General features: G+C 40.0%; 1 protein-coding gene across 4 annotated transcripts in view; it reads right to left on the bottom strand.

The window, feature by feature from the left end:
* The window catches only part of DGKI (diacylglycerol kinase iota), a 472815-nt gene that overhangs the window by 118691 nt on the left and 326822 nt on the right, over positions 1-27302 (bottom strand). For all 4 annotated transcript variants that reach the window (XM_055084816.1, XM_055084815.1, XM_055084813.1 and 1 more), the window contains one exon: positions 2407-2507. In XM_055084816.1, coding sequence (XP_054940791.1) covers positions 2407-2507 — 101 coding nt within the window. The remainder of the gene's footprint in view (positions 1-2406; positions 2508-27302) is intronic.

Genomic DNA, 27302 nt, shown 5'->3' with positions numbered 1-27302 from the left:
CAGTAATGCAGGACTGCTCTAGTTTGGACTTGGATGTTGACAACAAATGAATGACCGAAGAGGATTCACCCCCTTTGTTCTTCCAGGATGCAGGTCAGAGCATATTCCTAGAGTCTCTTTTACCTAGATGTGTTCTCTCTATTTCATTTCATTAATGCTTCAGAAATAACCTATTTTGGCATGCGCTGCACATTTGGATTTGCACTGGTTTTTGCCTTTATACTCAGTTTGAGCTGTCAGCCTTCCCATGAATCTGTAGTCACTTGCAAGTTGGAGCTGGGGAAGAAAGGGTGAGTGTGAATAAGTCCATAAACCCCCAAGGACAAGCTTTCCTGAGCAACCACAGTTGAGAAGCATCAGTCATATATTAAATGTAGAATGACTGCGTTGGCTGCTTTTACTCCTAATTGATATGTTGTTTTCCTCAAATCTTCAGAATGAGATAACGCTTTGATTCCCTCTTTTTGAGAGTTTCTTTGTTCTTCTGGGTCCCAAAAGACACGGCTGAATTTATTGCACTTATATTTATACCAAGTCACCTCCCCCAATTTGATATGAGAAGTTACCTCACATAGATGTTTTATCACATAAGAGATGATAAGCAGAGTACTTGCCAGGAACTGTCATCTTGTAAAAACTCAAATCACAATTACCTCTGGCAACAGTGGACAGATAATGCCCCAGAAAAGATAGACGAGGTCATTGAAATCCACAGATAAGCTTCCAATCTCATTTCAGCCAAAAATTTCAAAAGCTTCCCCACTCCTAACTGACTCTCCTCAGAGTTGACAGTAAGCTGCAAAATATTACTGGCTTGAGATCCAGTATCTTTTTTAATTTTTCAAACTTGTAAGCTATTTGTTTAGAAGTTTGTAAGAAGAAGAACATAACACACCATTCTGTATCATTAGTAGCCTCTAAAAGTCAGTTTAATTTACACTGTAGCTACATCTCCCATTGCAAACATACAGGTCCACCACCTTATGGGTTAATAAATTAGATTTTGTGCTAGTCTGGCCCGCATAATCTCATTTACATTAGAAAATATAATCTGCCATTGGCAGAAGGGGGAAATGCAGAGGCTCAGGGAATTGTTCCTCCTCCACCTCAAAGCATTCCTACCAAAGGGAACAAGAGTGAAGGATGGAGCCAGAAGGCTGGGGAGAAGCTGAAGGATATTGACGTTTACGGAAAAGGATGAAGAGGGTTGAGGAAGCTGAAGCAGTGAGAGAATGGAGAGAGAAATTCCATACAGGAAGCCCTGGTAGGTTTAGTGCCTGAGTTACGGGGGAAGCGGATCCTTGCTCACTGTCACCTCCAGATCTGAAAGTCCCTGCCCCACCCTGAGACTGTCCCTGGATTTCGGGACTTCCATCCAGTACACCCCACTACAGATCACAGGTTCAGGGATCAAAGCTCAGAAATGTGCCCCCTACTCCACTCCTGCCCGTTTTAACTATTTGCATCTTCTACACCTTCAGGCAGGTCCACACTTGGGGCCAGTTTGGGTTTTAGTTCATAAATCTCTGGTTCTATACAACACTCCCTTCTCTCTGTTGGCATCCCTGCCTGTGCCCTTGGACACTGGCCCTCATCTTCTCTGCCTTTACTGCACCTGACTACTGGCCCCCACAATTAAGAAGGAACCCAGAACCCTAATATCCAACACACCTGTAGTCTTAACTGCTTCTGGCCAATGTTCCCCAGTTACCTCATATATTTTCATGGTACAAAGATCTAAAATAGTGACTAGGATGTAAAAAATGCCCAATAAATATGTAATATTGAGCAAGGTGAACTAACAGTTATAGATATTTAAAGAAGCATCTGGAAAATACGAACATTGAAAAGGAATTTGTATGTTGACTCAACTTAAGGTTTCCGAAGCACTGGCACCTCATCAATGACTCATTTTACCATGACATTTACTATGCTGTGGGCCTTTCTTTGACGTCATACCATCACATAACACCTAGAAGTGAAGGACGTGTCTTCCCAGATAACTCTGTCACACTGGCATGAAGAATGAGGACAGTATTTGGTAATGCAGCCTCCAGGAAGAGAGGTGTGCTGTCTCAAGAATTTTCTAGATGTTACTATACACCATGTTGTATCACCATCATTCTGCTTTTCTCATTTTAGGTAAACCTGAGACTAAAATGGTTAATAAACCGAGAGATCCTAACACGGCATCAAGAGCAGAACTATTTTATTCTGATTTCCTTTTCTAGTTCCATCTTCTTCAGCCCATATAGCATCACTTGGGGTCCACATGTTACTACACTTCCCTTCATTTCTTTAATCATGACTTTCAGACACAAGATGAATCTATCCATCAAACCAAGGAGGACCAAGAAGCTGAAAACAGGCTGCTCCCATGATATCCATTACGCACTTCCAACTTACAAGCTTCCCGGAGTTTCTCTTTGTCATAGTGGAATCCTTCATAGTCTTGTAAACTGACTTTGTTCACCCGGATCCTCAGACGGTCTGGGACAGACTGGGGACTGTAAAACAAGAACCGAATGGTCAGATATCAAGGAGAGAAAAGGGAGTCATATGCACCTGGATGGACTAAAGGCAACATTATCTCTTCTTATGAAGAAGAAAGAGTTCACGTTCAAACCAGAATCATGGGATCTTGATCAGAATACAGCAATTATCTGGGGAACACTTCTCTGGAAACCTCAAGTTTCTGGAACGGAGGTAAGAACATGGGAATAAGCGGAAAAAGCTTCTGGAGCCCACTCATTTTTTTTTTTTTTTTTTACTAACTTATTAAAAACTCCAATAAGATTCTGTGTTCAGTTCCACAATAAATTAGATGCAGCTAATCTGAAGTACTGAGAAGTGGTGTAGAGCTGGAAAGAACTGCTTTAGCAAATATGCCCGTAACAGCTTGGCTCTCAGAAGAGACAGGAAAACATAAAAATCAAACCAAGAATCCAGAAAGCACAGGGCTGAGAATGAAATGGCACCACACACCTCGAACTCCCTGGGGGCACTTCTCAGTCAAAGCAAATTACAATAAATGCTGCCTGTGATGGTGCCACTGAGGACCCCAAAGTGGAGGAAAAGCGTTAAAACACGCACAACATGCATTCTTTAGGAAGAGAATGAAGTATTTGATTCATTTTAAAGGAATTCAAACTGGTTCAGGATAGATAGTGAACAATTAAAAGGGGGTCGTACCAAACTTTCTGAAGCATCCTATTCACCCTCAGAATGTTTTTTACCTGGATTCCTTGGATGTTTTTAACTAATATTTTCAAAATAGTTTAATCATGGGCATTAGTCGAGTGAAATAATTTGATCTTCATCAACACCACTATGGAACAGTACATTTATTCAATATATTAATATAACACAATCCCCATTTGTCTTTATTGCTTCTCCTGTCTTATATTAAGGGGTAAAAGTCGCCATTGACTGAAGCAGAAAGAATAGCATTAGTCCTCAATTCACTTCAGGAAAAGAAAGGAAGGGAAGGAAGGGAAGGAAGGGAAGGAAGGGAAGGAAGGGAAGGAAGGGAGGAAGGAAGGAAGGAAGGAAGGAAGGAAGGAAGGAAGGAAGGAAGGAAGGAAGGAAGGAAGGAAGGAAGGAAGGAAGGAAAAGAGAGAGGGAGAGAAAGAGAAAAAGAAAAAAGGAAGGAAAGACGAGAGAGGAGGAAGGGGCGGGAGAGGGAAGAAAGAGGAAAAGGATGGATGGAAGGACAGAGTGATACTTTTAAAATACTGTCAGGATACCTCTACCCCAACCTCAAACACACATGCACTCACACACACAATTTCACTGCAGCTCTGGAAGAGGGAGAAATAATTTTAATTTCATTCTCTTGTCTAAAAACTCATTTTAGGGCAAAGTATAACAACTCCTTCCATACATATTCCAACTTAACAGGCACTGGTGAATAAAACTGACGTGAGTAAGCTGGGATGGGAGATATGGTTTAAAGCACATTTGCGAATGAGCAGAACAGACCTTTAATATCACACATACCCACACCGCCATTTACAGGTAGGGAACCTGAGGGTCAGAAAGGTAAAGTGATTTTAAGGTCACAGAGCTACTAAGTGACAGAGCTGGGAGCAAAGTCTTGGACTCTTCATTCATCCCTTTTATGCTCCTTCTATTATACGATGCCAAGAATCCCACAGATTGACAGCAAAGCCATAGAGCCTGGATCAGTAGAGTCGGGACGATCGCTACGTGATGCCCAGACTCTTCTGTCAATGAACAATTGACAGGGGGCTGGTTAAGTAAACTGTTGGTACAAACAGGAGAACGCGGGGCAAATATTACAAATGAGTGTCTACCTTTAGAAGAGAGTCTGAGTACAATATATTGTTAAGTGAAAAAAAAAAGTCATCGAAGATTACATATGGCATAATCTCCTTCATGTGAATTGTGGAATTTAGGAGTTTATAGAGAAGTGTCTGAAGAAAATGTTCAGTAAGCTGTTTGAGATGGTTACCTGTACATGGTGGGATTTGGGGATTATTTTACACTGAGTATCATCATTTTTAGAAAAATAATGTAGTTATTTTAAAGGTACACCAATAAGTAAATAAATGGTAACTCAGGGCAAGAGTAAAAGTAAGGATTATATCAGTGTTAGGTGTTAGATGTAAGTAGACAGGAAAGAATTATTAACAGAGTAACCACACACCGTTCACACCGAATGCTGATTTTGAAATTAAGAGGGGCCTGATCTTTTTTTTTTTTTTTTTTTGGCTGCACCACAAGGCATGTGGGAATCTTAGTTCCCCGACCAGGGATCAAACCCGTGTCCCCTGCAGTGGAAGCGCAGAGTCCTAACCACTGGACCGCCAAGGAACTCCCAAGGGGTGCCTGATCTTTTTAACGTCAAGTTCACTCCAGCGAACTGCAAAGATTATAATTAGCAAATACTCTCCTGCAAGCGTAGCAGATAAGAGGGAAGCTGGAAACATAGAACGCGGTGGCCCATCATACTCTGTAACAGGAGAAGAGAGAGGGCAGGGGCTGAAAGAGCTCTGCCAAAACATTTTTTGAGGTAACAGCAGATCTAGTGGCAGTGAGCTCTGGTCCCCTCCAGTGAGCTGGAGTCCAGAGCTGGCTATGGCAGCAGCTGCCAAGTTTGAAATGGAATTCAGACAGTGACTGCAGACCAGTCCCCGCACCCCTCCTCCAGGGGGCTCCCCGTGGCCTAACCAGTGTGAACCACCTTTCTCAAAATCCAGCAGTGTCTGCTCTCTGTCCACACACTTCTGCCTTCCAGGTTCTCATCTGAACCCACTGATTCCCACCACACACTACTGCCCCCTGAACCACAGCCTCCCACCAATCTTACAGAACTTTCCAGATCCCAAATGAATTCATATATTGTCTCACTTCATCTCCAGAATGGAAAAGAGTGGAGACTCTCACTAACCAGCCGACACTCTGTTCCTTACACTTCCTACACATTCACTATTCTGCCCTCATCTCCCCTCTTCTCCCAACAACCTACAACACATCCCACTTTCCCACCAGTGGCAGCTTGCTTAAAACCAGCCTTCTGACTAGGGTACCTGGTATCTGGCCTGCTATCAAACGGTGCCCCAGATCAGGCCAATCAGGAAGGCTGAGGACATTCACCCAGAGGGTCCCTGATGGGTAATCCCTTTGAATTACTCTGGACCCTGGTATAAAGCGTAGGTACAGGAGGCAGCTCAGCAAAGTGGTTAAGAGCTCAGACTCTAGGTCAGATGGACTGGATTGGAAGTAAAGTTCTTCCAGTTATTGGTTAATCAGGAAACTGTGCTTCAGCTTCCCCATAGGAAAGGTGGGGATAATAACAGTATTCACCTCACGGGGATGTTATGAGAATTAAGTGAGTCAACACAGGTGATGTGCTTAGAAAAGTGTCTGGCACATTGTAAGTGCTCGATATTAGGTATTATTGGTATAATTATTATTCTGAAGCTTGTTCTTTCAGGTAAAGTTCTGCCTAATGAACACTAGCATCTGCTGCTGCCAGGTATTGGAAGGAGATTAGGGCATATGCAGGAACTCCCTAGATACTTCTAACAAGCTGCTGGGCTTCCTCCGGGGGCAAACCATCTAGCCTGGTTGGTGTCATGATTCTCCTGGATCTTCTCCCACTTGGTATTTTACAGGCCAAGCGATAACATGAAAACGGACAACTAGAGCATGGGGGAGAAAAGTGCACAGAGATCAAATGAAAGCCAAGTAATTCGATTGTGTCCCTTGATGGCAAAATATATCAGCGTCCCATTAATGGCTGACAGGAGGTGCAGGATGACAAAGCTATTCCTTGGACTCTGGGGAACAGCATTGCCATTAGTTTTCTAAAATTAAATTTGGCCAAGAAAGTTAGCAGAGCATAGAAGAGACTAACAACCTGGTAAAAATGGATTTTCCTTTGTGCCAACTTCTACCCCAAGCTACTCCATACTAATTTAAGCTCTGTATCAGGGGTTCTAAACCTGACTTCCATGGAACTCCTCAAGGTCCCTAAAAAGGACTCAGCATCAGTGAATGTCCTTTAAAATCAGGACAGTGGCCCCAACCTGTCGCCTTCTCATGAATTTCCTCTGAAACATCAAGAATACATTCCTTGTGCAGAGTGGAAGTTGATGGCTCTGAGCTTAACTCCCAAATATCCTCATCATGACTTTCTCAAGAACCGTAATAAAAGCACCTCTCTCTAAAGTCGCTAACAGGGGCCTCAAAATCTCCAGACCGTACCTTCTCTCTCCACCTATGCACACCTGTTACCTTGAGACGCTGGAGGGGGCGGGGGCTAGGTGCAGAGCCATCAAGACAACTCCCTGAACACAACTTAGATCTAATTCTCACCATTCTCTGCTACCCTTTAGTTCCTGCCGATAGATTTTATTTGACTCTTCAAAGACTTTCAATCCATTAGTGTCAAATTCCTTCCTTATGCCTCCAACCTTCTTCATTCTTTCAATCAATTTCTTTACTACACATTGTCTCTCACAGACTGATAAGACTCCTCTCATCCCACTCTCCTATGTAGAGACACCCCTCATGGATGCAAAGGGTGAGCTGGGTGCTTTTGTTCCCACTTCCAGACAACTGACATCATGTAATCCCTTCTTCTCATTGGAAACACAAATCACCTGGCAGTAACACCACTTAATGTTAAGACAATATAGCACAGCGCATAAAGCAGGACGCAGAATCAGGAAAATCTTAGTTCCAATCTGAACTCTATCAATTAACACACATTTGACATTCAGAGCTCTAAAGTTACCTTCTCTAAACCATTTTCTGGTCTGCAAACAGGACTAATAGGAATATAGTGAGAACTGAATGAGAAGATGCATGTAAGGCAGTTAGAACACTCCTGTAAATAGTAAGTTTTCAAGTATAATGTATTGTTATTTTGTTACTATTATTAGCATCCTGATGCTTCTTCAATTTCCACAGGCCTTTTTAAAAAACTCAGTCCTGAAGAGTACTGTCACAGCAGAAGCCATAGTTATAGCTCTAAATAGGAGTTAGTTGATCTCAAACCTTAGCAGGATTTGAGTCTGCTGACATGGGTTGGGAGACAAGGTGCAGAGTTACGTAGCCATCTATCGTCCGTTGAATGAGAATGCAAGTGGAGACTGTGAATGTTTGCAAGATATTCTACTTAAAGATATTAAGGCTATAAATCCTAATTCACATTACAGAGGACATCCTTAAAGCTGTGTAATTATTCTACATTTTGAACCTTGCAAAAGTCCTGTTTTAACATTTCTTAAATGGTTCAGTGTAAGACTCACCCCTAAACCACTATGTAGACTCATCGGTTTTTATGACAAACTATAATTTAACTGGGCCTTTGTTACTCATATATAGAGTTTTCCTTTGCAAGGCAGAAAAGCATCACAAGTCCCTTGAGGCCTGATATAATAAGAATAATAAGGAGGAGGAGGAAGAGGGGAAGAAGAGGAGGAGGAGGAGGAGGGAGGAGAGAGGGGAAGGAGGGGAAGGAGGGGGGAGAAGGAGGAGGAGTAATAGTTGTAGATTTAATTTCTTTCAAGAAATGAAAATGTGAGATTCTATTCAGTCATAACCTAGATATAATAAAGGAGGTTCCTAACCAATCTTTAATAGAATTCATTTGAATTGGCTCTTGTTTTCTGAATGGACTTTTGATTAAAATATTAATTTCTAGTGTGAATTCTTGGGATGAAAGACTATTTCCTCCTCCTCCTTGCAGCTCCAGCACCTAAAATAGAGTCTGGTCTGTGTTGTTTACAATAACAAATAAATGAGTGAAATGCAAAAAAGTCACATCCTTCTGGGACTCTCAGTGGCCCTGAGGCTTGAGCACAGTGTGGCCTCAGACCATCCATGAGATGCTCACTAGAGGCTTTTCTCTTTGGGAGCCCCAGGCAGCCCCTGCTTTGGCTGTCCACTTCTGTCCTTTGTCCATCTGGCTCTCTAGATCTGGAGGTAAATCCATGCTGGATTATGCTCTCTCACCCCCTTGCATCTTATCTCTAGTGGGATCTGCACAAATAAAGAGGGAAGAACTTACAAAAAAAAGAGGTTGTCCCTGCCCGAAAGGCACATAAACCATTTCAGGACTGCTTGTTCTTTAATTAAATAGTGGAGAACCAGAAACATTTACCACCAATCCTTTCATCAGCTATCAAGCTGGGCCTTATTAAAATATAACTATACTCAATGGCCTTCCCTTTAGCAGCTTCCTAGAAATTGCGTATTTACCCTGGGACATTTCCAAACTATGACTGGTAGTAACTTATCCAAGAACACATCCAAGTAGGCCCCTTTACACTGAGCAGTAAAACCAAATTGATTCAAGGCTCTGAACAGAGATTAAAATGGACTTTGGGGGCTTCCCTGGTGGCGCAGTGGTTGGGAGTCCGCCTGCCGATGCAGGGGACACGGGTTCGTGCCCCGGTCCGGGAGGATCCCACGTGCAGCGGAGCGGCTGGGCCCGTGAGCCATGGCCGCTGAGCCTGCGCGTCCGGAGCCTGTGCTCCGCAACGGGAGAGGCCACAGCAGTGAGAGGCCCGCATACTGGAAAAAAAAAAAAAAATTTAAAATGGACTTTTGACACCTGCTGAGTTCAGAGAGAACTCTCATAATACAGTTGTCTCCTGCCTGGAGTAGAGAACAATAAGTCAGGACCGTGAAATAAACTGTAAAAGGGCTTTTGAATTTGGAACCAAGGATAAACCCAAATCACATCAGCAGCAATCAATCACGACCTCCTACTGTCCGACATATTTTTCTGAGAAAGTACCTTTACAGGTTGTTAATTCTTTTTTGACAGACGTTCACTAAGTTCTTGGCTCCTTAAGACATCCATTTGTGAGGTGGCTAATATAATATGCCATAGCTTACAAATTATTTGAGACAGCTAGCCTGCCAGATCTCCAACAAGATAATGGAATTAAAGCATTATAGGGTTGGGAGAGATCTCAGATGCCATAGAATTCAATATTTGCTATTCCATCGGACGCCATATTCCCCTATTCCATCTTCAAATGGCTGCTCAGCCTCTGCCTGATCCTTGTCTACTTGTGAGGTACAGGATGGAAGTACCCTGTTCTTTGTTTAGATCGCTCTAAGCATTTGTAAATTCTTCCTAAAGAATCTAAATGGCTCTCTCTCCGTGGTTTCTGTTTATTGACTTTTATTCTACTATTTGGGTCGGAATTGGGTTTTAAGTCACTGCGGTAATCAGCCACAGGCACTAATGGCAAAGATACGTAAACTTTAAGCACTAAAGCTAGACATATATCAAAGAAATGTTTGCTGCCTTCATGGCTAATAAATTAAAAATAGGCTACAAGTAGCAAACATCAAAAAACTTTTATGCCATTGGTTGAAACAAAACTTCATCTTTAAAGTTTCTTGAGATCTTCGAATACACATTGAAATGCAGATTTTCATGCTTCCATTGAAAGTGGAATACATTTCTGTGCTTCTGAAATTGTAATAAATGAATACATGATAGAGTGAAATTAGCATTATTAGGTTCCTGGCATTTAAAGGAGAAGCAAAGAGGACTAACTAGTAGTGGCTTTACTTGGTGGCGTCACAAAGCGGCTGGACCAGTACAGCAGTTTCATCATTTCTGCTATAAAGGAAAAGAAAAAGGCCAATAGCCTTGACCAATATTTCAGATTCTCCTTACCACCCATTTGCTTTTGTGACTGCCACAGCTGCTAATGACTCGGTCATCCAACTCTGAGACTTTTATGTGGAACCCGCCCCACATACACTTAATGTTACAACTTCCGGGTACCAGAGACACAGGTTTATTTTTTAAGTCATGGAAACTCAAACTCTCCTCTCCATAAGATCTCACAGTCTCTTCACTTTCTCCTTTCCCTTTATTCATTCATTTTAAATTTCCTTCCTAGTTTTCACCCGAATGCTCCTTCAGCAGCATTTCACACTGTGGTCAACTCTCTGCTCCTTGATGCTCTTTTCTCTTGGATTTCAATCCAAAAAACTCTCCTTGTTTCCAAACGAAATTTCCACCTGCTCCTTCTTTCTCCTCCTCTAAATATCTTCCAAATATGGATGCTTCTCTACCCCCTCCACTAAAACCCTCATGGACCAAGAACAAACTACTATCATCTTGCACCTAAACTAACGGTGCCCCTGGCACCCATTAACCCCCTCATCACACTGCAGATGCAGCAGTCAGTGTGAAATATAAACGTGATCATGACATGATGATTCTGTTACCTTCCCTTATACTCTGTACAAAATAAATAAGCTAAAAGGATATATTGTACAGCACAGGGAATATAGCCAATAATTTATAATAACTACAAATGGAGTATAATCTATAAAAATTCTGAAGCACTATGTTGTACACCTGAAATGAATATAATGTTGTAAATCTCAATTTAAAAAAGAACTGAATGCCCAGCTATCTATATACAGCTATCTTTACATCTCCCACAATGTGTATTAAATATGAGGCTTTCAACATCTGTAAGTTACTGCTTCCCATCTAGACTTGCTACTTCTGCAATGAGAAAAATGATTTTCACGATAACTGACTACATTATTCGTTCCATCGAGTCATGTGTTATACATATCGTTCATCATTGTCCAGAATGAGAACCACTCAACAGAATTTGGATCAATGGAAAAACCAGTTCCCATTACTAAAGCCAAAAAACAGGGAATAATCTCACTGCTCAGGTATCTTATCATTGCTGTGCTCTCCTCATGTATGGAGTTGATTCTCTGGCTTGCCTCTGGTTAATCTGAGTGGAGAATTTCTACCTGTGATTAGATACCATCTACAGATTTAAGTCTTATGAAAGTGGAATCTCCTTCCCTGATATTTGCTGAATTGGTAACTAGGGATGACAACCTTTCAGGAAAAAAAGAAGTCTTAGAACAGGAGTTTTACACCTTAAGTTCCCACTTATACTCTTTTTATACTATTTTATGCTTAAAAGTATAAAATTTGGAATATATTAAGAGTATAAAAATATCATGATGAAAGGCAAGGAAAACAAATACCACAGGAAATAAAGAGGGATGGAAATCAGAGGAAGAGAGAATATGCATTTTTGTAGTAGAATTCTACAAAGTCAAATTGCTGAGATGAACAGCTGGAATGGGAAAAGTAAAGAACTCAAGCCCCGTCTTTCATCACACCCAGCCAAAAGCATTTCCACTTTATGAAGTAATTCCATGTAATGGAGGTTTCCTGAATTAAAAACGACTAAAGATTCTATCATAAAACGCTAATATGAGCTACTCTGAGTACTGTAGCCTGCAATAGCATAGAGAATTATTTTGCTGTTCTGATTGTAGAGGACCATTAATCACTATCTCCAATGATAAGGAATCATTGGGCTTGAACCAATGAGACATAATAGGATATTACTCCGAGCCATCTGAATGGTTTCAGAACTCATGTGCTCAGAAAGGAAAATATTTTTTACTTCAAGTTTCAATTTCGATATACCAAACAAAGGGAAAACCTTTTATGTATTTGCTACTTAAACGGTAAAAATCTTCCCCTGGGTTTGCAGTCCTTAACTGTTGTAATATCCTGCTCTTATTTGCAACTGATAAAGAAATTGACTTTTCTTTGGTGGAAAAGAGCATGGAGCAAGTGATGGGACTTGAGGAGTTGAAAAAGTCTCATTTCACAGAAGAAAAGACTTCTGGCCTTTCACGTACATCCCGAAAGACACTGAAAGCAGGCTTAAAACCTAACTTATTTGCTCATCCTCTAGTAACTAAGCACTTTCATGAATCAAGTGGAGGTATTTGAGTGGGTGTCTATATAACATTAAAACAACATTTTTACAAAAATAAAAAACTCTAGCATACATACAATTTTTAGTATTTAACATTTATTTCACCTATAAACCTACAGAAAAAATCAAGAATTTAGAATTGTTTATAAGTAAAAATAACCAAACAAAGCAGTGGCCAAAAATGCATAAAGCAGTAATGCAGTGAAAATAAATATAACTGTCTATTGAGGTGGAGAAATGCTGTAACTCCAATTAGTTTGAGAAAGGATTGGATGCATGAATTACAAGATGTGTTCTTATTTTTTTTTTCCAGTTCTCGGGCCTCTCACTGCTGTGGCCTCTCCCGTTGCGGAGCACAGGCTCCGGACGCGCAGGCTCAGCGGCCATGGCTCACGGGCCCAGCCCCTCCGCGGCACGTGGGATCTTCCCGGACCGGGGCACGAACCCGTGTCCCCTGCATCGGCAGGCGGACTCTCAACCACTGCGCCACCAGGGAAGCCCAAGATGTGTTCTTATTGAAAAGTTATCGCGCAAACTGTGTGGAAGGAGCTCTGCATCCCTAGGAAACAGGCTCAGTAAGGAGAGGATTCCATGTTTTGCTTCATATCAAGAAAATAAAAACTAAGTATTGGCCTGACAATAAATGGCATCACATAAGAAACATTTCCGTAAATGGTTTCAGCCTTCTCTAGGCTGATAGAAAGACTGTTATAAAAAGACTCATATATGTTCCTAAAAGCTGGATATCAGAGAAATAATATTTGCAAAGTTGTTTTTTCTGAATAGGTAGTATTTCACTGCGCTATGTTTTGACGCACATTCCTCCCAGGTTGACAACGGCTTGCCAAGGTTTGGAATACTACTCAGTGGTGCTGCATTTAGCTCTGGAGAGAGATATGGTATCATTTACTCTCCTATCCATCAACCTACAGCTGGCGGAAAGCTAAGTCCCCCACTTGTAACACAGATGTGCCCCCATTACCCCATGTGTCCTTGTCAGAAATCCAAGAAAAAAGAAGCAGAGAATCCTCTAAACCCTACTCTTCTTTCCAACTCAGCAAATTCAGCCAATTAGGGGGAAACTTTTCACCACCTTTCTCTAATTGCTGATCCAATGACTAAGGAATTTTATTTTTGGAACCATGCTTCATGATAGCATAAGAATAGACAGACTAAAGACACATTGCTAGAACAGAACTTGTAAAAATCATAAAACAATTCTCTTAGTACCACAATTACTCATCAACAAAAATAACTTTTGTAAAATTTGACAGTAAACTTGAGAAAAAAAAAGTTCCTCAGGATAAACTTTTAGTGGTAGACAAATTACTTGGATGACGATGAAGAAACAAACACAAAATAACCAGCTGAAATATTAACTGGTTAATATTTTAGTGCTACCAATACTAAAGGGAAAATAGGAAAAGAGAGGAAAAAAGGTTTCTGTTGAAAATGTCATAACAATGTGAAATAATTTGGGGTACTTTCGCTGGTCCCATTTGTTTCTACCCTCTCACTTATCACACTTAAGTAGATCAAGTCTCTACCAAAGGCAGTATCCTAACATACTCATAATCCAAGAACCTTTCTTCAAGGAAACATGTAATTGTTTTACTTTGCCTGTACAACAAAATACCATCAGACCAAAAGATTTACTTATGTCCCAACTAGAGGACATAAATCACTTCGAGAGCAGCAGAGCCTAAATGATTAATTAAGGAAAATAATTATAGTTCTCTGTAATATAAAGCTGAAAAGCTTTGTCTTTTTTGTTCCATTTGTAATTCTTCCAATGCCATGTTCATTTTACTCAAGTATCTTAGCTACAACTTTTGGAACTTGCTACATTCTTTTCAGAGTTCCATTTTCTGACACAAAATGTGATGATGAGTTCTGGGGATTAATTAAATCTAACATCAAGTATTTTCTTTTTATGTCTTTTAAAATGTACTCTCTTTTCATTTCATATAAGTGTTTCAGGGTATTATGACACAGGAGGGAAACTCAATTGCATCAGTATAATTCAACTGAAACTCTCCTATAAATGAAATGCACATTGCGTTTCATTACCACCTCAGAAAAGCAATCTGAAATAAATATCCTCTTGGACCACTCAAAACAAACGTCTAGATTTCTTTGTTATTGGTATGTTCTTCATACTCTATGGCAGAATATGGTATCAGTTATCACTGCAGTACTGGAGTAAAAACTGAAATGTTTCTTTTCTCTCTGAATGCCGCAATTCTATGACTAACATCACAGTTGTATCAGTTTATCTAAAGATATTAATAACTGTTTTCTAAAAGTATTTAGTATTTTTCTAGGTGGAGAGTCCATTTGTAAATAAATCTTTTATTCACAAAGACTAGCAAAATTACTCCTTTTCCTTGCCATTTATCATCTGTATTTTTATAGTTGTTTTATTATAATAATGTTTTAGGAATTCAGATCTGAAGAAAAATTTCAAGTTCATACTATAAACCACCTTATTTTACAGAAGATGGATTTTGCTCCATAGAGGTCACCAGTCTTATTGTACCCAGAGAGTTAATACTTAGAATCTGCTATAAATAAAAGGGCAATGTCCTTTAGCCCCTTCGACAGTTTAATAAAAAAAGATTTTAAAGAATTAAACTATCAATACATGTATTGATAGTTGTGTGTATATACAACTATATAGTTGTATATACAACTATATACAGTTATATATACAATTATATATAATTTGTGTATACACAAAGTTCAACCTTCACACAGTTGGTGAGAGAAAAAAAACCTAAAATTTACTCAAATTTATCTAGTATGATGCTGTTATGGGCTAGGTTGTGTGCCCCCAAAATTCATATGTTGAAGTCCTAACCCCCAGTGCTGCAGAAATGTGACTGTATTTGGAGATAAGGTCTTTAAAGATGAACTAAGTTAAAATGAGGTCATATGGACACCAATCTAACTGGTGTCCTTATAAGAAGAAGAGATTAGGAGACAGACAGGGACGAAAGACAACGTGAAGACACAGGGAGAAGATGGCCACATCCAAGCCAAAGAGAGATGCCTCAGAAGAAACCAATCTTACCAACACCTCGATGTCAGACTTCCAGCCTCCAGACTGTGAGGAAATAAATTTATGTTGTTTAAGCCACTGTGTCTGTGGTACTTTGTTACGGCATCCTTAGCAAAGTAATACAGATGCCTGTTAAAAAGATGCACCAAGAGAACTAACGCGCTTCATTTTAATCCTATAATTACCGTTGATAAAAAGATACATAGTAGAAGAATGAGATGAATCTAATTTTTTACTTTCCAAAATTTTAACCCGACTTGGAAACCTCTTCTGGCTTGGTTATCACTGTTAGGATTATCAGACCCTACTGGACTAATGTTACCTCTAATGTCAGGCTTTTTAAATTTTAATTTTCTAAAATTTACTTTGATTAAACAAACAAAATTCATGAATTTCCCTCCCCTCTTTGTCCTGCCCAATAGACTGCACCCAAAACTTCCTGCAAACCCTCCTCTTTACGCCCCGAAGCTCACTGGGCCCCATGCTCTGCAACAAGCCAACACCTGAGTGAGTATCGGCTTCACTTTTTGTTGTTGTTTTTTCTTTTGAAGTGACCTTTTATTATATGAGAAGTGCTGGCTCGCAGGACTGTTTCTACACCTACGCGGACATGAATAATTCATCTCTAAAACTAAATTTTAAAAGCAGCGAGATATAACTTTAAATGCTGAGGGAGTCCTAATACCCCTTTACATAACTGCACCAGATGCTCGAGCCATGCTCACCTTCGCCAAGAGAACACAGGCGCCGTCCAACCCCTGAGGATGCGAGCGGGACCCTTCCCGATAAGCCTCTTTCACAGACGCAACACCATTACTAACAAGCCCGAAAGACTCTCCACCTTCTTTAGCTACACTAGAATTTATTTTTAACTGGGGTTTGCCATTCTGACATTTTTCGTATAATAACACTTAAACTTCAAACCTGTACTACCAGAGATTCGCGCGTTTGAAACACTCAAATTGAATTCTAAAGTGTTAGTCATCTCTGAGGGGAGTTAGTCATCTCTTAAAAAGGGGAGAAGTTTACATAGTATGATTTGATTAAAACACATAAGTTACATATACATTGATAAACGCACAGGAAAATGACCAGAGGTTATACCAACTGCAGAATTCAGTGCCTTAAATGCCATCTTCAAAGAGCCCTGGGTGTTACCTTTATGACTTTATAGCATATGATCTTAGGCAAGTTTCCCAATATTTCTTATTCTCAGTCCTCTCATCTATGGCATGGTAATGATAGCAATCGCTACCACATACCGTTATCAGGATGCTAAATTTGATCACAACTCAATCTCAGGCCCATATTAGCTCTTTGGCTAAATGCAAAAATCTGCCTGGGTTCTTGCTAAGAGCAAGGCAAAAGCGTACCAAGGCGGCACAGGGCCTGGCCTGCCTGATCAGTACTAAGGATAAAGAATGACCTTGTCACATCCCATGGCAAGTCTCAACTACTTCATGTCTTAGATCCCTCAGGGGCAGATCTTCAGAGTCTAGGGTCATGCCCTGAATTTTAGCATGACAGAACTTCAGAGCTGAGAGAAATCCCAGAGATCAACTGCATTTCTTTATAATCTTTGAAAAACTGAAATGCAAAAAGGTTACTATATGGTCAATGTCACACGGACAAAAGCAGGGCTCCCATAGACACTTAAAACAGAGGATGTCTTCATGGGGTTTGGGGGCCTACAGAATAAGGAGGAAGACACTGCAGGTGGAGACCTGGGTCTGCTCCTGCAGCCCCCTTGTCTTTAAGTCACTAAACGCCCCTGCCCCGGGTACCTGCATGGGAATAGAAGCACAGGCAGAGTGAGAACTCTTGTGGGAAACTCACAGAGCATAAGGAAGGGAAACAACCAATGATCCGAGGTGCAGCCTGGATTCAAGTTTGGAAATTGGTATGAGATGAATCTCAAGTAGCTCTTACTTTTCTTGGGAATTTTCAATGTGCTATATTGGTTTTATGGAACCGGCAGAGAGGGGTGGCACAGGAAGACAGGAAACAGGACAATTTGACATGATTAAAAGTCAAGGAACTGTGGACAGTGGGAAGTGAAATCCCCAGAAATTCGTACAACATGGGAGTGAGAGTGAGAGTGAGAGAAAGGAGGAAAAAGATGAGTGACGCTTAGCAGTTTCCTCTGCTCAGAGGATCAGAGAGCAAACAGCCTTTTTCCCCAGAAAGCCTGACGCTAACTCTTAAGCTTTGCCATCTGACTCTGAGCCAGAATTGCAAGAAATATCATGTACTCAGTCAGTGAGTTTAGCAATTCTCTCTGTTCTTTTAAAAATATAAACTTTATTTTTTGCTTTTGGTTTTATAGCTGCAGTCACTGGGGGAGAAAGAAGAGTCTGTGCTTACCCACCTTACCCAGAACCAGAACTTCTCTACTGAGCTTTAAAGCAGAGACATTTTTATAAATGGCTATAATTTTTTTTTTTTGCTTTCTTCCCCTTTTTAGAAGTAATGTGTGCTCATTGAAATCAATCTAGAAAATAAAGAAAGCCAATAAAATTTAGCTAAAATTTGTCTATAATCCTACTACTCAGAGATAATCATCCAGGGACACAAAAATAACAACAGAAGCATTAACGACAAATGTATTCACAGTATTTTTGAATGCTTAGGCCCTTTTGGTACCCTCACAATTGGTCGAGAAATTATGACCCAAAAGTAACAATCCATGAATTAGAATCTGGACAGATTCCTGGCATGAAGCACTCTTCTGAAGGTTCAACTGGTCCAGGAGTCCTGCTGAACCTGAGGTTCTAACAAAGCCACCAAGCTTAATTCATTTGGAGGCAAACCACATCTGGTGGGTCTTCTTAGCTACTTTAGAGGTAAACCCCATAGTTTACAAAGGCATGCATGTAAATTTCTACGTTGGCAATGTTTTTCCTACTCCCTGGTAGAGTGCAGGGTGTGGGAGAGTGAAGTTCACTGAAAGAAGAATGGAAAAGAGAAAGGGTTTTGAAAAAAGCAGACCAAGTCTAATTTTCCAATTAAAGGGCCAGAACTGAATAAACAAAATAAATAGAACTTTTGTAGCATATTACACAAACTCAAAAAAACGTTAAAACAAAAGCTCTGATGTGACTAGTTGGAAAACAGAATTACCCAATTTTTAGAAAGCACTTCAAAGAATTTTCTAGTTTACTTCCTTGGCCAGAGGCATGCAAAGATTAAACCACCTATCACTAATTTATGTTTTTCTCAAATCATGAAGATGAAAGATTCTTGGTTGTATCTTGGTAGTTTCTCAGTAATAAAATTCTTAAATTCAACCCAAAAGAAAAAAAAATAAGACATATCAAAAATATTTCTCAAAAAAAAATATTTCTCTTAGTAAAACTCCCGTTCTTCATAGAACAAAAATCAACCTGCTTTCATCCTTTACCAAGATGGCTTCACTTATTGGAAGCAAGTTTAGAATGCTGAATCATATTCAGCTGGTTGTCAAATATAACAATTTATACTTTTTTCATGGATCTGTGTCTAACTCTGCCTTCCCCAAGATAACAAACAAATCCACACACTTTGGCACTGGGAAACATCTTGTTTATGTTTAAACTGTGACTGTTGTGCAAGATAGCCTATTACATTTAACATTTGTTGGTTGCAGTTCAAAAACACCCTGGTTTCTCTGCAGAGCTCTTCTGCTGAGTTTAGCTACGGCACTCTCTGAGTAACTGTAGCAGGTAAAAAGAGGATACAGTGTGAAAACTCTCTGCTTTAAAAGGCAGTAGAGAAGTTCTGGTTCTGGGTAAGGAGGAAAAGCCCCCACCATTCTTTCTCCCCCAATGAATGCAGCTATAAAACCTGGACAGAATGCCTAAAGCAGCTATTTGAGAACTCTGAAAAACAAACGATAGCAGCAGATGGGGGAAGACGACCAGAATTTAAAATACCGTCCAACTAACGCTGAGCTCTCTCCTCCTTTGACCTCTTACCAACCCTGGTCTGGACTCCAGGCAGCACAAAGCCTAAAATGGACAACAGATACCGACAGAGAAAGCTCTGGGAAAGCCCTTGAACTCTGGCTTGAGGAAAGGAAAGGGACTCTGAATGATCAGAGAAATTTGGGGAAATCTTCCTCTTTTATACGTCCTCCATTTTCTCGCAACCCAGCACTCAGGCAATTTTGCTGTGCTGGCAGCAGCAATGACAAAGGCCTTTTGGTGCTTAAAACTATAAGGAGAGGGGGATAAACAGCAAGGTCCTACTGTAGAGCACAGGGAACTATATTCAATATCCTGGCATAAACCATAATGGAAAAGAATATGAAAAAGAATGTATGTATAGCGGAGTCACTTTGCTGTAGAGCAGAAATTAACACAACATTGTAAATCAACTATACTTCAATAAAAATTTTAAAAAAAACTATAAGGAGAGGGAATCTTCTTCTCTGATAAGAGAAGCTGTGGTCCCAAGAGGATGGGACAAACCACCATTGCTTCTTTTGCTCATTCAGTCATATCATTGCTGGGTCCTGGAGGTGAACGTGGTTTCAGGAGCTATGCAGCAGCATGAGGTAACTAAAGCCTTAGCTTTCTGGCTGAAGGATCCAAAAAAGGAGCCCCAGGAAATGGGAAGGTACTGAGGATGACAAGAGAGAGGGAGGAGCTCAGGAAGACAACTCCACAAAGACGTCCATGAACTTGGGTTCCTCTCTAGGTAGGCTGCAAATGTGTTAATCCGGCCCTAAACACAGTGCCACAGACTTTAGGAACTGAACTACAGAGCAGACCCTCCCCTCAGATCCGGTCCTGCAACTTGGAGGGGTACACACCAGACAGGAATAGCACTGCAAAGGCTCTGAAAACACAACTGACACTATAGCTACTATCCTCAGAAGATGAGTCAGAAATTGTAGCCTGAAAATTGAGTCAACTGCCTTCTAGAACAAAGAAATGATTAAGCAAAGCACATAGCTAACAAAGGCTTGGATCCAGAATACATGACAATCTCAAAACTCAACAGGAAGAAAACAAACAGCCCAGTTTAAGAAATGGGCAAAAGGCTTGAGAGGATGCTTCACCAGAGAATGTATAAAAGATGGCAAATAATCACATGAAAAGACACTCATATTAGAATGCTTAAAACGTAAAAATATTGACATTACCAAGTGCTGACAGAGATGTGGAACACCAGGAACTCTCATACATTGCTGGTGCAAACGCAAAATGATACGACCACTCTGGAAAACAGTTTGTCAGTTTCTTATGAAGTTACCATATGACCTTGGAATCCCTCCTAGGTGTTTAACATCCAGAAATGAAAACTTATGTTTACACAAAACCTGTTCATCAAGGTTTATGCAGCTCTATTCAGAATCATCCAAAACTGGAAATAACCCAGATGTCCTTCTGGGTTATTAGGTAAATAAACAGAAACATCCATACGATGCAATACTATTCAGCAACAAAAAGGAATGACAGATGCAGCAACTCTCATAAACATCAAAGATGTTATGTTCACTCAAAGAAACCAGTTGTAAGGGCTGCATATTGTATGATTCCATTTATAGGGCATTCTCTAAAATACAAAACTGTAGCAATCAGTGGTTGCCAGAGTTTGAGGTGAGAGATGCAAGGATTAGGGGGTATGACCATAAAGGGCATAGATTACAAAGCAGGTTTTTGGGGGTGATAGAACCATTTTGTATCCTGATTATGGTGCTAGTTATATGAATCCATATGTCTTAGAAGTGAGAAATACATATCAAAAAAGTCAATTTGAACCTATATTAACTTTAATTACTAAAATACAAAACCAAATATAATAAAGAGTCAAAAAAAAAAAAAGTTATTCACATGGAAGTACGACCAGAATTTCTATTTGGATACTTGTCACATTGCGTTGTAATTGTACTGTAGGCAACACAAGTGGGTCTGTTCCTGGTGTGTCCATTTCTCCAAGGCAGAAACCTTAGCTTTCTCATCTCTTATCTCCAGTATCCCACAGAGTATCTGATATCTAAAGCAGGCACTGAATAATATTTTTGAAAGATGAAAAATGAATAAATTAGATGTAAACAGTTCACATTATTTCATTTTGGTAGGGGAAGAGCAGGAGGAAACAGAACTTAATGAAAAGCAATACTAAAAGTTGAAAGCGTTCCAGAGACTCATTTTACAGTTACACAGCTTTTGGGGCTTTTTGAGCATGACCATTTAATGTGAATATTCATGATTTATGAGATACAGTGCATGTATGTAGTCTTCAATGAGGATTCTACTATGAAGTCACTTAATTATAATGAATTTATTAATTGAGGTGCTGGTCAAATAATCCTTTGAGCAACACTGGGGAGACAAGGGTGAAATGGGTGAAGGGGGTTAAAAGGTATTATATAATAATACCTTTATAAATACCATTATAAAATAATAAATATAAAATGCTTATTATAATAATAAATATAAAATAACACCATTATAAAATAAATACGTCTTGGGGATGTAATGTACAGCATGGTGACTACAGGTATTGACTATTTGAAAGCTGCTAAGAGAGATCTTAAAAGCTCTCATCACAAGAAAAAACTATTGTAACTACATGTGGTGATGGATATTAACTAACTTACTATGATGATCATTTCACAATATACACAAACACTGAACCATTATGTTTACACTTGAAATTGATACAATGTTATATGTCAATTATATCTCAATAAAAAAGAAAAAAAAAGAAAGTAAGAATGGCCAGATTACAAATTATGTCATATGCCAAGTCTGGGAATCATAACTCATCTCTGACGTCAAAAAAAAAGAAAGCTATAGTACATAAAATCTGTGGTGAAATATTCTGTTTATTTTGTTCTATTTGATGAAGCCACTAAATCCCTTTGATTAAAATTTAGCATTCATATGTGGTCATATATGATCAAAATGAAGGTTTCAAGATTCTTCTTTGGGTAAAGCTGAAATTTCCCATGTATGCAGATGTTAATAGTATGTTGCCATTCCTAATAATTTATGCATTATGTTGTCAAGACCATGACCCCGTCCCTAATTAAAAAAGTCATTAGAAAGCTAGAGAGAAAGGATAATTTAAATTGCTTTAGAAAAGCAACTTTACTTTAGGAACAGCAGAAAGAGAGGCTTCTCCCAAAGGAGAGATCATCTGTAAAAAAAAAAGAGTTGTTTTGAGCAGAGAATGGCTGATCCAAGACTTAAAAGAAAAAAACTCAGACAAAGTTTAGCTCAAGATACTGGAGTCCTGACTTTCATGAGGACCAGAGCAAGGTTAATGTGATTCTTAAACACTGCCGCAGTAGCAGCATGAGAGTGGGTCTAAGCTAAGTTGCCACTGTCATAATATATAAATAGAATACTCATCGTGCTTGGATTTTTCTCTGTGTTCCTTGCTCTATTTGACAGAGTTCTGCTATTGAATTTTTAAAATAATCCTCTAATTTAATTTTTATTATATAAATCTTTCATCAGTTATATAGAGACATAAAATCTATAATATGCAGTAATTAATATAGCACATACAAATATAAAATATTTTAGATAAATATTCAAGTTTTAAGTGGCCACATCTAGGTGGACTGCCTGTTACATGCCATGAAAACAAACATGACAGTTCACCTTATTATAGCATACACACCTGGAAAAAGAAAAAAAGAACCTCATTCAAATTATATGATGAAAACTTAAACACAACTGAAACTTAAAAGGTTATAGAAATACGACAAATATCACCTGGACTCCTATTGTTGATACTCTCAATTCCTTGAACTCTATCAATAGAGTTGCTGAAAATAATGATCACTGAGAGCCATTCTTTGGACTCAAATTTATTGAACAGGCCTCATGGGGTACATGTAATATACCCCAGCAATAGCCCCCAAATTGGAAATTAAATGTAATTTTCTTACTGATTCTTTGACTGCTCAATTTTAAGTTCCGTGAAGGTATAGAGCTGTTGTACTCACCACTAAATACAAGGCAGAAAATAGTGTCTGACACAGAGCAAGTACAAAATAATATTTTTGGAAAAATATTTTGTCATAAATGAGTAAATAAACATGTATCCACAAGACTAGGGTTGAAAGTAAAATGATACATAACTGAACTTTAGGAATTACTTTGCATATCCCTAGATGTTAGATATTGCAGAGTTCTATTTAGACATGCATTCTTTCATTCATTCATTCTACCAACCAACCAACAATTCTGTTTAGTTTCAGAATACTTTGTGTTAAGGTCTGTGATCAAGGCTGGGAACACAAAGGGTCATAAGAAGGTACTGCAAATGATTTCAAGTGGCCTAAGTATAGTATGGGATACACACAGATATTCAGCTAATATAATTAGCACCGATCGATTATACCTTGAGAACTACAATAAGTACAATAATAGTATAAAGAGTGAACTCCAATGAGGATGTAACTAGTTCTACCAGCAAGAATCAAGGTACAATTCTTAGAAAAGGCAGTTATTCAGCTGGGCCCTGAGAAATACATAGGACACTGATAGACGAAAAGCGGCAGATTATAAATTGTTATGAGCATGAATTTTGAAACCAGGCTGCGGGAGCATGAACCCCAGTCTACCACTTATTAGCTGTGTGACCTTCATCAAATTACTCAACTTCTCTGTGCATCAGACTCCTCATGTATAACATGGAGATAATAATACCACATATGGCAATAAGGTGGTTGGGGGAGTAAGTTAGTTAACCTGTATAAAGCACCTGTAACAGTACCTGAAACATAACAAAAGTATATGTAAGACGGAGAAAAGAAAGAAGGGCAAGACAGAGGCAACAGCATAAAAAAAAATCCTGAAGTGAAGCGCTAAAAAACATTTTCTTTCTGTTTTTCACCAGAAAAATATAAAAGCATAGAGTGTGTTAAGTACAAACTACTATGTACAAATTGCACTTTGCTAACTCATTAACAACTTTGGGTCATTGATCTTTTATTACAACCATGGATCCTCAACCCAGAAAAATCCACAAATGCACGTACCTACAATCAAAGCCACGCATAATTTCAGGGGTCCGTCCACAGAATCAAGTGCAGCGGGAGCTTCTTCAAGGTCATCCCTGAGCCATCGATAATGGAATGGTCTAATGGGTTTACGGACTTTCCATAGAAACCAATGCTTAGTGTGGAATTTTATACAACCCCATGCAACTCTGGACCCTAAAGTACCTAATCAAAAAATTAAACTGTGAACTCAGAGGACTGAGACAGATAGAACACAAAGAATTTCACAGCCACATCTCAAATCAAAGAAGGGCTAAAGCAGACAATTACAGTGAGGCGCTTCTCTGTCTAAGAAGCAGACCTGTGAAGGGAGAGGGTGCAGGTAGTCTGGCCCTGAGGAGGAGATGAAGGTGAGAGACACAATGTAAAAACGGGACGGCTTTGTACTCACATGGTGAAGGAGCCTGGGGGGGCAGACACTCTCCGCAGGTCCGCAGCTTGCACCTGATGGATACTAGAGGCAGCAGGGAATGAGCAGCGAAGACAGTCAGCAAAACAGCGTGGACAGACAGGGGAACAAGCCAGGAGAGAGAAAGAGAGACACACAAAATTTAAACAGAACTTAAATGAGCGCATCACCGAACAGTAAATGAAAAGAAAAAGAAAATCAAGCCAGCCACGGAAATAATCAAAAAGCCAGTGATAGCGACGAAGCCAACAGGACACATGGCAGGGCCGGCTCTCAGGCAAGCCACAGACTGGAGCACGAGGCGGGGCGCCGGCAGATGCTGGAGGAGCGCGGATGCTGCACGGGTCTGCGGGGCATAGGGTGACCACGGTCCTCTCCGTCTCTAGGTCTCACTGGGCAGCCATATCTGTGCGCGCGCGCGCACGCGCACACACACGCACGCACGCGCGCACACACGCACGCACGCACACACACGCGCGCACACACACGCGCACACACACACACACGGGTGGTAGGCTGGCACAGTCAACTCAGAGCAGAATCAAGGTAAAACTGAATCCTTTAACATAGTCCTCATGATTCCAGGGCTTTGTTGGAATATTCGTGTCAAAAGACAACCGTCTTCAAAAGAGCGACTCGACAAAAACTTTAACTTCCTTCAGTTAAACTAAGAAGGCTTTCTAAGAAATCCAAAGGTAATACCAAGATAGCCTAATTTTATCACAGTGATGCTGTAATTCCACTCATTTTCTTGGTAGAGGAGTGAAACCATAGACTTCTCTCTGCTCTCCCTTCTTTTATAAAGGAGAGGGTATTTGATGGCTACCAGAAAAGACAAAATGTGGAACTGAAGAAGCTAAACCCCAAATTTCCTGTCACTTTTACATCATTATTCTCTCCACTCGCTTAGACCATTTGAACAGTTTCACTATAACTGCAATAGACGTACCCCCCCATCCCTCTTTTCCACTGGGTACATAAATTCTCATATAAAGCCACCCATGAATTAACTCCTTGTCACCCTCAAAGGGCTATCAGTGATATAACCAATGATACTTCTCAGCAGCCCAGGATGGTGGAAGTCGGTTGCCCAAAGTTTGCCAACTAGAAATCTTGCCCTTGGACAATACAATCACCAATTGCTAATTGCTGTTGTCTTAACTGCTAGTGAACTCAGGCTGAGATCTTCCTACGCACCTGAGTAACGTAGAATTTCTGATCTCCCTCAAAAGTGACTTTCAAATACAGAACATAATCAAATTTATCTGGCTATCATGTTACTAGTACATGAATATGAACCTAAACAAATCTGCTCTATTACTTTTAGGGGGGAAGATATTTATTGGAGTCATATTTCAAGTAGATTCATAAGCCATAAATGACACATGCTTCTGTACCAATGGGGTGGAGAGGGGAGGGGAGAGTGAACATAACGGGCCTAGCCTTTCAGTTTATATATAGTAATAGCAAATAGCATCATAAGCCAAGAAAATTTTTTTAGAAAAAATCTTTTTCCTTTTTGCATACATGAAGATCCAGTGGCATCACGAAAGCTTCCTATTTAGCTGTTTCTCATGGGAATTCTTCCAGCCATGCATGTGCACCAGATCTTGAAATTCATAAGTATATATCTTCCACTTCTGCCATAAAATGTGACCAAGACATTTTCTTTATTATTTTTATATTCACGAGGTTTTAGATTTGTTACTTTAGAAACAATTTCTGAGAAACGTAACAGATAGGACATTACAGAATATTCCATGTGCGAGTCCCTTGTTCAACATGTAACCGTAAGTCTCAGACACACTAGCAGGCACTGGCGACCCTATGAGGAAAACCCCGGGGTCTCCCCACACAGCAGGGGAGACAAGCAAACCAATAATTACACTGGTTTTGATAAATGGTGTGACAGAAGTAACAAGAACACTATAGGAACGCTGAGTGGTGTATTTAATGGCGAGAAGCAGATAGAAAGGGATTCTTGGGGAAAGTGATATTTTGATGGAGTTTGAACTTGAGCAGGGGCTAGCAGATGAAAGCGGGTGAGGAGGACACCTCGAGAAGAGCAACTGGAGAGCAAAAATATAATGATACACGAGACAGGCCGTACTGCTCCAGAAATAGCAATATGCTCTGGAGCATAGGAAGGAGAGGACCAAGGCGATGATCAAAAAGGTCGGTAAAGCCAAGGAATATAGGTTTTACATTTTTAGAAAGATCATTCTAACCAGTCTATTGGAAAAGACACAGTGTGAAGGGCAGCAACACTGGAAACAGGAAATGAATTGAGCATATTTTAGCAATGCTGACGAGAGGTAATGAAGACGGCTCCGCAACTAAGGCTGTGTTACTAGCAGAGGGGAAAGATGGTGTGAGAGTTAAAGGTGTGGGAAATAAACAGAAGGAAGAGTTCAGACAACGCAGGGGATGTGTAAAAGTGGAGGTGACTATGAGATATGCAGATAAAGATGTCAACTAAGATATTTGGGTATGGGTTTCCCTGGTGGCGCAGTGGTTGAGAGTCCGCCTGCCGATGCAGGGGACACGGGTTCGTGC

The sequence above is a fragment of the Physeter macrocephalus genome, chromosome 5, assembly GCF_002837175.3.
Source record: "Physeter macrocephalus isolate SW-GA chromosome 5, ASM283717v5, whole genome shotgun sequence".
In the NCBI taxonomy this organism is placed as follows: Eukaryota; Metazoa; Chordata; class Mammalia; order Artiodactyla; family Physeteridae; genus Physeter; species Physeter macrocephalus.
This window is presented reverse-complemented; position numbering and strand designations above follow the sequence as displayed.